The 12,719-nt window shown below is 33.0% G+C and overlaps 1 protein-coding gene and 1 pseudogene across 2 annotated transcripts; both read right to left on the bottom strand.

Annotated features, from left to right (window-relative positions):
* Positions 1 to 6,133: 6,133 nt before the first annotated feature.
* On the bottom strand, positions 6,134 to 8,114 carry LOC146905591 (F-box/FBD/LRR-repeat protein At4g26340-like). The gene is made up of 4 exons (XM_085722376.1): positions 7,296 to 8,114; positions 6,928 to 6,977; positions 6,657 to 6,809; positions 6,134 to 6,559 (listed from the first exon to the last, which is right to left on the bottom strand). The coding sequence occupies exons 1-4, from the start codon at positions 7,879 to 7,881 to the stop codon at positions 6,281 to 6,283; spliced, it is 1,068 nt and encodes a 355-aa protein (XP_085578502.1). The 5' UTR covers positions 7,882 to 8,114; the 3' UTR covers positions 6,134 to 6,280.
* Positions 8,115 to 10,529: 2,415 nt separating this feature from the next.
* Positions 10,530 to 12,719, bottom strand: LOC146905590 (pentatricopeptide repeat-containing protein At5g66520 pseudogene; annotated as a pseudogene). The gene has a single exon (XR_015019844.1). The product of XR_015019844.1 is annotated as a pentatricopeptide repeat-containing protein At5g66520 pseudogene (transcript).

The following is a 12,719-nucleotide window of genomic DNA, read 5'->3' as shown; positions in this document are numbered from 1 at the left end:
TATGGTTTGTTTTGAAAAACATCTCAATTATTATAGAAGGTTATGAATTTTTCATACCTACAATTTATCTCCATGATTCAGGTTTAGATTTAATCATTGGAAATAATTTTTTAAAATTATATGCACCATTTGTGCAAAATGTTAAAACTATTTCTTTACTTTTGAAGGATTTATCAAACCCCAAAGGTAAGAAAAAAGTAGTAACAACAAAAATTATTACCAGAAATGAGATTATTCAATTAATTTCTGAAAATCTCATAGATTTAAAAAGTATTTGGGAAGAAGGAAAATTCTTTTTAAATCTTGAAGAGATAGAACAAAAACTTGATACTGTATGTTTAGAAGATCATTTGGATAAACTGAAAAATACAAATCATGAACTTGTTACAATCAAATTACGTGACCCCGACAAGGAAGTCAATGTAAAAAATCGAATGCCTTATTCTGTAAAAGATAAAACAGAATTTCAAAAAGATTTAAAAGATCTTTTAGAAAAGAAGTTAATTGCTCCTTCTGCAAGTCCACATTCAGCACCCGCTTTTTATGTGACAAATCACAATGAAATAAAAAGAGGAAAAGCTAGAATGGTGATAAATTATAAGAAACTTAACGATGCTACAATCGGAGATTCTTATAAATTACCTCAAAAAGATTATATTTTACAAAAAATAAAAGGAAGCGATTGGTTTTCATCCTTTGATGCAAAATCAGGATACTATCAAATTAGGCTTTCTGAAGAAACTAAGCCTTTAACAGCTTTTTCATGTCCACAAGGTCACTACCAATGGAAATGGAATGTCCTTCCATTTGGATTAAAACAAGCACCATCTATATACCAAAGATTTATGGATAATGCTCTCAGAGGATTAGAACATATATGTTTGGCATATATTGATGATATTTTAGTTTTTACAAAAGGAACTAAAGAACAACATCTTAAAGATGTAGAAACCGTTTTGAACATAATTTTAGAAAAAGGAATTGTTATTTCTAAAAAGAAATCACAACTTGCTAAAAAATAAATCGAGTATTTAGGCCTCATTTTAAGAGAAAATGGTACTCTCAATTTATCTCCGCATGTTCGAGAAAAATTTCAAGCATTTCCTGATAAATTGCAAGATCGAAAACAAATCCAAAGATTTTTAGGATGTTTGAATTATATTGCCAATGAAGGATTTTTCAAAAATTTGGCAAATGAAAGAAAGGTTTTACAGAAAAAGATATCTGAAAAGGTTCCATGGTCATGGGCTGAAAATGATACTTTAACTGTAAAAGATATCAAAAAGAAAATTGAAGTTTTACCCAGCTTATACAATCCAATAGAAAATGATTTTTTAATTGTTGAGATTGATGCTGATAAAACAACCTGGGGAGGTTGTATGAGAGCTCTACCTAATGGTAAAGCGATACTGAATTTAAATGATTCAGGAGACTATGTTGGTGATGAAACCCATCAACAAGGAATGAAAGATGCTGGAGCAACCCAGTACGCTAAGTCTGATAGCTCGAAAGAAAAATTGGACAAACTATCTAATCTATCAGAAAAATTGGCATCGAAAGATACCAAGATTGACTACTCTTGTCAAAAAATCAAAAATAAGATAAAAGACAAAGATCTTTTACTTTGTAAATATATTTCAGGATCATTTACAGATACTGAATTAAGATACCCAATTCATGAGTTAGAAACATTAACTTGTGTTAAAGTTTTAACAAAATGGCAACTGGAATTAATTCCAACTAGATTTTTATTAAGAACAGATTCCACATATGTAACAGGATTCTTGAGATATGATCTTCGTGCTAATTATAAATCAGGCAGACTTGTCAGATGGCAGACGAAAGTTCAACCATTTCACCCATATATTGAATATATAAAATCTGAAAAGAATTGTTTTGCAGATGCATTGACAAGAGAATGGAAGCAGCTATAAAGACATTGCAAAATTCTCTTACGCAAAAGCAGGAGAAAATCGCCTCTGCAAAAAATCATTTAGAAACTCTTCTTTCTGAAGAGGGGGAGATGATAGAAACAATACAAAACCTTGAAAAACTTTGTAAAAATGAAACATCAACAGTTTCAGAACATAAAAATACAGAAAACTGGGATCTACTAGGACAAGATTCTGGAAAATACAACTACTATGTAAAATACACAATCCCAAAAGAATCAAAAACCCCAATTGAGTCAATAGCACCAAGTGGATGGAATTCAACAAAAGAATCTTCAACAAACCCAACGACTGTCCTTGCTACATTACCAAAGACATCTTGGGCTGACAAAGTCGAAGAAGATGAAAGAAAAAATGGAAAAGAAAAAGAATCCATTGATCAACAGATAAGCCAAAAAATTGACAGTCAACTTGGAGGCAAAAAGAAAGCTTATGTGATTTTTGATGGACCCATGAAAGGTATCTACCATAATTGGGAAACCACAAAGTTACATGTAAATGGAAAAAATGTCAGATACAAAGGTTATATGACTCTTGAAGAAGCAAAAGCAGCCTACAACGCTGTTTACAAAGAAGTTGCAATAGCCAGCAACATAGTCCAACCATCAAAAATGGAGACTAAAAAGAAAATATATGTAGATAGAATTATCTATGGAGAAAGCAAATTGGTTAAAGAAGTCACCATTGGAGACTACTACAAAAACTAGAGATTGTTAACTAACTACTCAGAAGAATTAAAAACAGAATGTTTTTATCCTAGCAACAACGGGATAGAAGTAAAGGTTGTAACAATGTTTTTATCCCAGGCGTAAGCAAAGAATTAGTCAGATCATTCTATGATTGTGGAATGATTAAAACAATGTATCTTCAAGAAGATACAGGGAAAAAGATCTATGAATTAGAACTTCTTCCAAAAGATATAGGCGACATCGCTTATAAATTCAACAATAACTTTGCAAAAGGTAAAGAGTTCTTTTTATCTTTTACTTCAACTTATCCATGGTTTGAAGACGATGAAGTTATTAAAGCCAGACACTTAATCAAGATTGGCATTTCAAATCATTCATATCCAACCAATGACGGAAGAGATGTGGATCCTAAACCAGAATGTTTTCTGTATCAAATGGAAAAATTCTATGATACTCTCATTAGATTTGGAGTAAAATTACCAAACTTCAGGGTAATTATTGCAAAGGAAAGTTTTCTGGTCTATAGTGACTCAAGAAAACAAGCAAGAGAAGAGCATCTTCAGCAAATTCAAAAGTTTGAAGAAAACTTTAGTGGGCTTGAAGCAGATTTGGGCCGTTTACCCGACCCAATCCAACAGGAGTGCTGCCAACACTTTCAAAAATACAAAGGACACCAATGCAAGTGATGCGCAAAGGACATGAATAACGTGGCCGACAAAGAATCATTGTATGACAGTGACGCATCACCAAACAACGAAGAAAATGTAGAAAGTTAGTGGGCATGGGACCCATTTAGAGATAAGCCTTATCTCTAAGGCAATAATGTAACATATTTTTCTACTTTTCTTTTTCTTTCTATCTTGTCATTTCTTTTCATGTGTTGTATAGGAAAGAGACATTGTGCCAACTATGAGTGCCAACTTATGAGTCTCTATGCCTATAAATAAGAGCCTCGAAGCTCATTTGTAATCACCATGTTTTGAGAAATATGAGTAATATCAGTTCGATATAAGCATTGCCTCTTAGTTTTTCTTTAAAACTAGTGGTCCTATAGTGGTAAAACACTATAGCTGTGAATTCTTGAGGTAATACTCTGGAGGAATTCGCCCTGAGTTGGGAAAAACTCAAACACAAGCAGAAAAAACTGCTGAAGAAATTAAAATTGCTGAAGCATATTTCTGAGAAAATAATCAGGTATGAATTTATTGCATATTATTACAAAACATGACTGAAATTTCATATTTTGAAGGAACATCTAGCTATCATGCTGATAGTATAATAGATAATAAAATAGAAGAAGCAGATTTATCTCTAACTCCTGAAGAAAACTTTAAAAGAAAATTTAGTAAATTCAAAGAATTTCTCTCAAGAAAAAATATTTTGAAATTCGGAATAATGGTAGGAGAAGAAGCAATCCCTATTGAAACAACTAAAGGAAATATAGTTATATCAACTATAGATAAAAAACAAATTGATAAAAGGCTTGAAAAATTTTCTGAAAACGAAAGAAGAAAAATTGGTTATATTCATATATCAACCATTCAAATATTAATTAAAAGTACCTTCATGAAAGGTATTGATTCACCTTTAGAAATAGCCTTAGAAGACTCTAGAATTCTAGATAAAAAACAAGCAATAATTGCGAAAGGAAAATGTAATTTAAAATATGGAAAAATAAAATTTGGTATAAATTTACAAATAGGATTATCCCTAAAAGATGAAGATCTAAATAGATCTATAGTTTTTCATTATAAATTAAAAAACTCAGAATTCATGAAAAAAGCTAATCATCCTTTTACAATCTACTATAGAATTAATTATGCTTTGAGTAATTCACATCATAGCATAGAATTCTTAGGAAAAGAAACAATTCATATTGATGAATTGTTTACACCATTAATCACTTTAGAATCACCTATATTTAAAAATTTAGGTAGAAATAGCTTTTCTTTAATAGAAGCAGAAAAGAATCTGTTTAAAGAAACAGAAAAACCGTTAATTAGAAGCCAAAGTCTTAGAATGACAACACCCAACAGAGAACGAGAAGATTTTAGCAAATCATTAAGTCCTCTAACTATATTTGAAGATGATGCTTCATCCTCAAACAATATTTCATTCGAACCTCGTAGAAAGGATTTCGAAATTAAAAAAGAAAATGAGCTTAAAGAGCTACATGATTCTATAAAAACTTTATCTATAAAGATTAATCAAATAAACCAAAAATTATAAACATGCCTGGTTTAACCATTAAATCAGAACTAATACTTTTTAAAACTAGGTTACAACACTTAGTAAGTGATATAGAATGGTATTATGATCTAATAATATTCAAACAAATAATGTATAAAGCCCAAACTTTAATGAAATCTCATATAGATTTAATTGAAGACTTCGAAGAAGAAATGCAAGAAAATCTCACAGAGATTCAAAAGAAAAGAGCAAAAATTCTTTTACAACCTTTTCAAGGTTTAGAAAAAATTGAACAACTTCTAAAAGAAGCTCGATAAAATTCCGCTGGTGATTCTGCCCAAAATCTGGTATCAGAGCCAGGTACACAATCCTAGGAAATGAAAATAAGAAAAATTAATAAAATTAATAAAAATCTTATGACATCAGTTAAGCTATTAACCGACTTAAAAGGTTATACACGTGGCACTCTCTTATTGGGCCACATAGATGACTTTACCAAAAAAAGTCATAACACCAACTTCACCATAGCAGTCCCCATTAACTATTTGCAATAATAATAGTATAAAGGGAACACATTTGCATTGTACAAGCAAAAGCTCAGTTACACCCATAAATTTGAACTTTCTTTAATTATGCTCGATAATAATGTTAATAATTGAGTTAATTATTCTACATGATTTCCATTTTTTTTTTTGACAGCCAAAATTTATTACCGCTACATCTGCACAAGACGCACAGAGAAGGCACACAGAAACAAAACACAACACGGACGCCATGTATAGATTAGATAGAACATCCGAACCGAAAGCTGCCAAAAAAACGCAGCAAAAACAAGCCAAAACCCAGCCAAAGAATCACGCAGGACATACAAACAAAACACATGAGCAACAAATTGAAATGAAAAAACAGATTCCAGGCGGCCCCAGACAAGCACCAAAACAGTAAAAGCAAAAGAATTCCAACCCAATTGGCTACATTCTCCGGGATCCAAGCACTACTCGTAAAACAAACAAGACGGTACTATAAATCTACTTAAGCTCCATCGCTATCCAAGATTCAAAAATAGTCAAAACAAAACCAAGCAAGTAATATACACCCTCCGTGACTTCGCAAAGAGCCTTAGAACTAGTTATTTACTTATTTAATCTTAAAGTCATGCATTCGAAGCACAACCTATGCCCTTGTGTTGGATAGAGAAAAAACATATTTGACAAAAATCAGAATTTACAACCTTTTTGCATCACAGTTATGCATCATATCAATATTTAGTGAACAACTTCCAAACACTGATAAACATCAATATAATTCAAAACAGAAACAGTTGTCACTTGTTAGAAAGGAAAGAAATTTCACAAAGGTTTGAAAGGAGATAGAGTCATAGTGGATGTAATGATATGCTAATATGGTAGGAAGTAGAAACTAAAATAAACTTGCCCAAACCTTAATCAATCAGTCAAATGAAATTTTACATGTAGTTGAGCCCCTTGGACACAAAGATAATTTGATAAGCATTTGGTGCTTTAAATTTATATCCACAGGAGAGGCATTGATTGTCATGGTCTGCAATACTTTTGCATTCTTCAAAATATACTTTGCAAACTGAAAGTCGCAATTCCTGCCTTTGTAACCTATAAGGGAGCATGTTTTAAGTTGTGATGAAAGACATTCTGGAACAATCGGTGTATCCATCCAATCGACATCTTGAGTTCCATTTCCATCGCTAGAACCCTGTCAACATCAAACAATTTTCTTAGAAAAAGAAATCAAAATTATTAAGGAAGTTGACTTAAATAAATTATCATCATTTAGTATCGACAAACAAGACCTCGTGAATGATAAGATTCTGAAGCTTAGGACAATGTTGAAGCACTTCTGGTAACCACTTCCACTTCTTAGGCCAATTATGTGTCAATTCAAATACAATCTTCATGTGGGTCAAATTAAGAAAGGTGGGAAGTTCGTACTTATGTATGAAGTACTGCATAAGTTACAAAAACAAACATTAGAAATCAGCAAAATTTGTTTTAAAACTTTGTTAGAAAGCCATTGATAGAAACTTTGCATTATGAACATTAATTCAGAATATTTGCACTGACCACGCTGAATAAGACTGTAATTCCAATTGTAGGATAATCAAGCAATAAATCTTTGGCTTAATTAATGATTTGGTCCCTTAAGTTATTTGTTGGTTACATTTTGGTCCCATAAGTTATTAACGTTACAATTTGGTCCCATAAGTTATTAACGTTACAATTTGGTCCCTTAAGTTATTTGTTGGTTTCGTTTTGGTCCCATAAGTTATTAGAGTTAAGGGAGTAGTTTGGGACCAAAACGAAACCAACAAATAACTTAAGGGACCAAATTGTAACGTTAATAACTTATGGGACCAAATTGTAACGTTAATAACTTATGGGACCAAAATGTAACCAACAAATAACTTAAGGGACCAAATCATTAATTAAGCCTAAATCTTTTGTTTCCAAATCCTCTAAAATTGGACAACCTTTGAGAAGCCTAAGAAAGCATTTACGATGTCTACCAAAAGAGATTGTATCTAGATGAAGAGTTTTGAGTAAGGGAAAATTGATATCGGAAGAATAATTTATGTCTAACTCCTTCAACTTAAGAGAAGTGAGCTTACTGCAACTGAACACACAAAGAGGTAAATTAAAGATAGGATCGAGAGGGGACATTTCAAGGTCGAGATTCTGAATTCCACGTTGGGCAACAGCATGAATAAATCTCTTGACATCATGTGGGTTAAAGCCAGAAGAGTTACCACATTTGAGGCGGAACGCCTGGATGGTCTGCGTGATGTTTCTCAAGGCAAGGACTGAGTAGACAAAATGTCTAAAAGTGGCGAATTCTGTAAAGTTTTGGTCATCGAAGTAAAGAGTGAGGACAGAGAGCCACAATGGGTTCCATCTCTTGGAGAGGATGCTAGTGGCAGCAGATTGTTTGGTAGGGAGAAAAGAGAGGATGTGACAGATAACTGAGTCCGGCAAAACGCTGATTCTGTCGACAGTTTGAATTGAACGCTGCGAAGACATTTTCAGTGAGAATCAGAAGGACAATCAAAGCTAGGGTTCTAGAGAGAGTTTGAGAGATGAATCAGATCGTTGGAAAGAGGGTTTGAGCGTGAGGAAGATGAGAGGAAGGGTTTGTTGGGTGGAAGATGTGAGCGTGACAGATATGAGAGGATTAGGGTTTGTGTGTTTGATATTTGGATGGGAATATATAGTGCAAAGGTTTGAGCCGTGTGAATTGTGATACTTATATGCTAGTAACTAACCTTAGAAACTAGAAACTACTCCTAATCCTTATAAATTTCTACCAAAAACAAATCTAATCTAAAAATAAAAATAGAGCATAATCTAAAAAAAATTAAAAATAAAACAAATAAACTAAATATTTACTAAATAAATTTTATCGATTACCTTGTTGAAATAAATTTTCCCTCTTTTTTTTTTTTTTTCCGGTTAGTGTAGAGATACAGTAGAAACTCTTTAATTTAATACTCGGTAAATTAATAAACTCTCTAAAATAATAAATTTGTCCGGTCCCGACTTGGGCCAATGTAAAAAATTGAAAAACTCGATAAAATAATAAGATAATAATTTTTCGGGAGATCCCTTTATAATTTTCGGTCCCGAGAAAATCATAAATTAATAATTCATAGAAACTGAAAAAAATATATTAAGAATACATTGAACACATTTGTTCCTCTTGTTTACATTTACTGTACTTCAAAAGTCATTATTGATTTCCAATGCATATGAACACAGTAGTTACTAATTTACGTTGAGTGTCCCAAGGTTCGCTGCAACGTAATTCTAAGAGACATAGACTAATTTACCTTTTAGTTACTAATTTACGTTGAGTGTCCCAAGGTTCGCTGCAACGTAATTCTAAGAGACATAGACTAATTTACCTTTTTGTTTGGTATGTACAGTATAATTACTTAAAAACTCTTTAAATTAATAATTATTAATTTATCGATAAATTAATAACTCTTTAAATTAATAAATTTCTCCGGTCCTGACATTATTAATTTATAGAGTTTTAACTGTAAAAAGAAAACAATCCTACTTCATTGTCCTCATTTTGGTCTGGTGTGACATCGCATCTATCAGTGGTTAGGCATTTCGTTTATCACTCCGGCGTCCATAAGTGATCATCTATTTCAGTTTTGTCATTTGGCGGGGCTCTTGCGTGCTATTCACTCTTTTCTGACGGTAATCTGGATGACTATTGTTTGGGTTATTTGGAAGGAAAGAAACAACAGGATTTTTAATCAGAAGATTGACACCTTGGATCATTTAGTAGATAATGTTGAATTTATGTCTTTTTCTTGGCTAAATGCATATAAGCCTACTTACGCCTTCAGTTATCATGACTGGTGGCGGCACCCTTTACCGTGTAAGGGTGTTTTGCTGTAGCTTGGTTTTGGTTGTCTTTCTTCCGGAGTGCTCATTTTTGGCACCAAACTTTTAGCTGTATCTTTTGGTGGGTGGTTCTCTTTTGCACACCTTGTGCGAGATGAATCACCTTTGGTGATCTAATATATTCCATTTTGGGTTGTTCAAAAAAAAAAACAAATACTTGACCAAAAAATATAAAAAAATAAATAAAAATAAAACTAAACTAGATCTAATTACTCCTATAAAATAGAAACGAAATTTTGAAACTAAATCTTTTTATGATTTTTGGAAATAAAAAAAAAAACTAACTTTATCTAATTAAAAACAAAACAAATCTAACCCAAAATATTGGAAAAGGGAACTACCCTAATTAAAAGGAAAATAAAAACTAAACATAATCTAAAAGGGAAATGTTAACTTATGCGCACAAGTTAATAAATCAAAAATAGAAATAGTTTATTGGAATGTGTGTATTTTATTTAATCTTTAACTTTTTAATGAATTAAATGCACACAATTTTAGATGCCCTAAGGGCACAAGTTAACACTACTCAATCTAAAAATATTGGAAAAGGGAACTACCCTAGTGTCTGATGCTGATAGTTGTTGTCGCTGGTTCGTGTCGCTGGTTCAATAATGAATTAAATGCACACAATTTTAGATGCCCTAAGGGCACAAGTTAACACTACTCAATCTAAAAATATTGGAAAAGGGAACTACCCTAGTGTCTGATGCTGATAGTTGTTGTCGCTGGTTCGTGTCGCTGGTTCAATACCTGATCTATGCTTTTTCTAAAAAAATTTCTTTTTTTTTATTGCTGCATCTTCAACCTCCAGACGGGTCAAAACAACCCGGTCGAAAACCCTTGCGACCCGAACGAGAAAAATCATAACTTTATGCCATTTTAACATTGAAAACTCAAATCATAACCCTTGCGACCCTTGCCAAAAAAAATTTGAGTTGTTGTTGTTGTTGTTTAATGAATATTGATGATGGTGGTAGTAACTAGTAAGGATGGTGGTGCTGGTCATGGTAGTAATATAGATGAATATCAGAAAAATAGTTTCCACGTATTGGGGTTGATTGTCAAGTTTTGAAAAAAATTGGTTTCAATGAACACGAACAATGCATTTGCACCTGTTGAACTGTCTCTTCAACCTTAAAAAATTGGTTTCATTTGGCATAGAAAATGCATTAAATTTTCAAACTATGCTTCATTTTTCTTAAAACTTCAACAGCTAGTAATGTATAATCTACAAACTCCATTCACATATACAGTTTATAGAATATCCAAATATAACATCCAGAAAACTTTGATACGCATATTCTATAAAAGAGTATGTACGATGTATCCATACCTCATAGATTTGTCTATTTACATAATAAATAAAATCTGAATCTAACAAGACTTTGCCTTGCATGTCCCCAACAAGCATCCGAACGATCGTATTAGGAAATAACAGATGACAATGCAGCAATGATATACCAAATGACAGTACATAAATACCTAGCTCCTATGGATCAGCTTGTGACACTGAGGATAACTTGCGGGGTTGAATAATCAAATGTAGATTTTGCTAAATTACTAATGAAATTCTGCATCAGAGAAGTTCCCTTGGTAACTCACTGAATTCATATCTTCATCTCATTGCTTAATCTATGTAAGACGGATACGAGCTCTTTCATGGGAATTTCACCAACCGAAAATTCTTGAACCACTCCATTGATTTCAATCATGCTACAGCCTGGAACTTTTGTTTCAATTCCTCTTTCTTTCATTAAATTCCTAATACTTTTGGCAGCATTGTACTTACCAGCTTTGGCATACATATCACATAAATTCATATAGAAAGCATGATTATGAGGCTCCAAATCTATCAAATGACGAGCTACCTTTTCTCCTAATTCTATATTTCCATGCATCTGACAACCTCCAAGTAATGCACCCCATACATAAACGTCTGGCTTCATTGGCATGCTTCTTATGAGAAACAGTGCTTCATCAAAGAGCCTCGCTCGACTAAGAATATCAACCATGCAAGCATAGTGATAAATTTGTGGTTCAATCGAGTAAACACGTTTCATTACATCAAAGCACCAGCGACCTTGCTCTACCAAACCAGAATGAGAACAAGCCGACAGTAGTCCAACAAATGTCACATGATTAGGCTTTACTCCAGCTTTTTCCATCTCTAAAAAGCAATTAAAAGCCTTCTTACCAAATCCATGAAGAGCAAACACTGAAATCATTGCCGTCCACGCCGAAGCATCCTTCTCAGGCATATCGTTGAAGATCTCAATTGCTTGCTGCACATCTCCACATTTGCCATACATATTGACAAGTGCTGTTCCAATTACCACATCACAATCAATGTTGTTTTTTCTTAAATATACATGCACCCATTTCCCATGGTCTATAGAACCTAGCAGAGCACAAGCTGAAAGAACACTCGCTATCGTAATTTTATCTGGTTTAACCACATCATCGCCACTCAAAAACTGCATTTCATGGAAAATTTCCAGCGACTCCTTCGCATGGCCGGCTTGAACCAACCCTGTAATAATCGAATTCCAAGTTATAATATTTCTCCCATTCATCTTCCTAAACAAATTCAACGCCATCTCAACTTCACCATTTCTCAAATACCCAACAACCATCGAGTTCCAACTAACAACATCTCTAACAAACATTTCATCAAACACCTTCCTTGCATTCTTCGACAACCCAAAATTCATAAACAAACTAATCAAAGAATTCCCAACAAAAACATCATTCAAAAATCCAAACTTTAACACATGAGCATGAATAACTTCACCAATACTACCACCACATTGCAACCTACCACAACCCTTTACAAGAAAAGGAAAAGTAAGATTATTCGGTACAATGCCATTGTTAAGCATTTGCTTATACAACATCAAAGCCTTATAACAATTGCTATCATCACCTCCTTCTATACATCCATATGATCTAATCATGATATTGTAGACACGAAGTTCCGGGTATTTGATCATGTGAAAGACATTGTTGGCATAGTTGAAAGAAGCATAATTAGAGAAAGAGCAAAAGTAAAGTAAACGAGTAAAGAGGTAATATTGGTCTCTAGTGTGTAAAATTGGAGATTTTAGAATCTGGGTATGAATTATTTTGATTTCTTTAAGGTTTTTGCAATGTTCAATTAATGTAGAGAGTGTGTTTTTGAGAGTGAGGTTTTTAGGTTCTCCAAAAACTTTAATATCAAAGATGGTAACCATAATGACAAAAATGCACCAAACATGTAAAATTCTACCCAAAAATATTTGATCAAATAAAAGTAAGGTTAGTTTAGCGCTCACTTGCAATCTCAGGAAGAAAAAAAAAAAATAGAGCCAGGGATGGATGAAAGAGAACTGTGATGCTAACCTGAAGGAGCAGGGCGTATGGGGAATTGGGGCAATCTTGAGAGACTCGGAGGGTTCAAACTTCTT

Source organism: Medicago sativa, chromosome 7 (genome assembly GCF_051527215.1).
Source record: "Medicago sativa cultivar Bolivia chromosome 7, Bolivia_mono, whole genome shotgun sequence".
In the NCBI taxonomy this organism is placed as follows: Eukaryota; Viridiplantae; Streptophyta; class Magnoliopsida; order Fabales; family Fabaceae; genus Medicago; species Medicago sativa.
This window is presented reverse-complemented; position numbering and strand designations above follow the sequence as displayed.

Bases quoted from the DNA above. Each gene is read 5' to 3' on its own strand.
- LOC146905591 (XM_085722376.1), bottom strand. From the start codon at position 7,881: ATGTCTTCGCAGCGTTCAATTCAAACTGTCGACAGAATCAGCGTTTTG. The intron at 6,978-7,295 runs GCTTAATTAATG...ATTAAGCCAAAG, and splicing joins TTTGGAAACAAAAGATTTAG to ATTTATTGCTTGATTATCCT. The intron at 6,810-6,927 runs GTCAGTGCAAAT...TAACTTATGCAG, and splicing joins TTACAGTCTTATTCAGCGTG to TACTTCATACATAAGTACGA.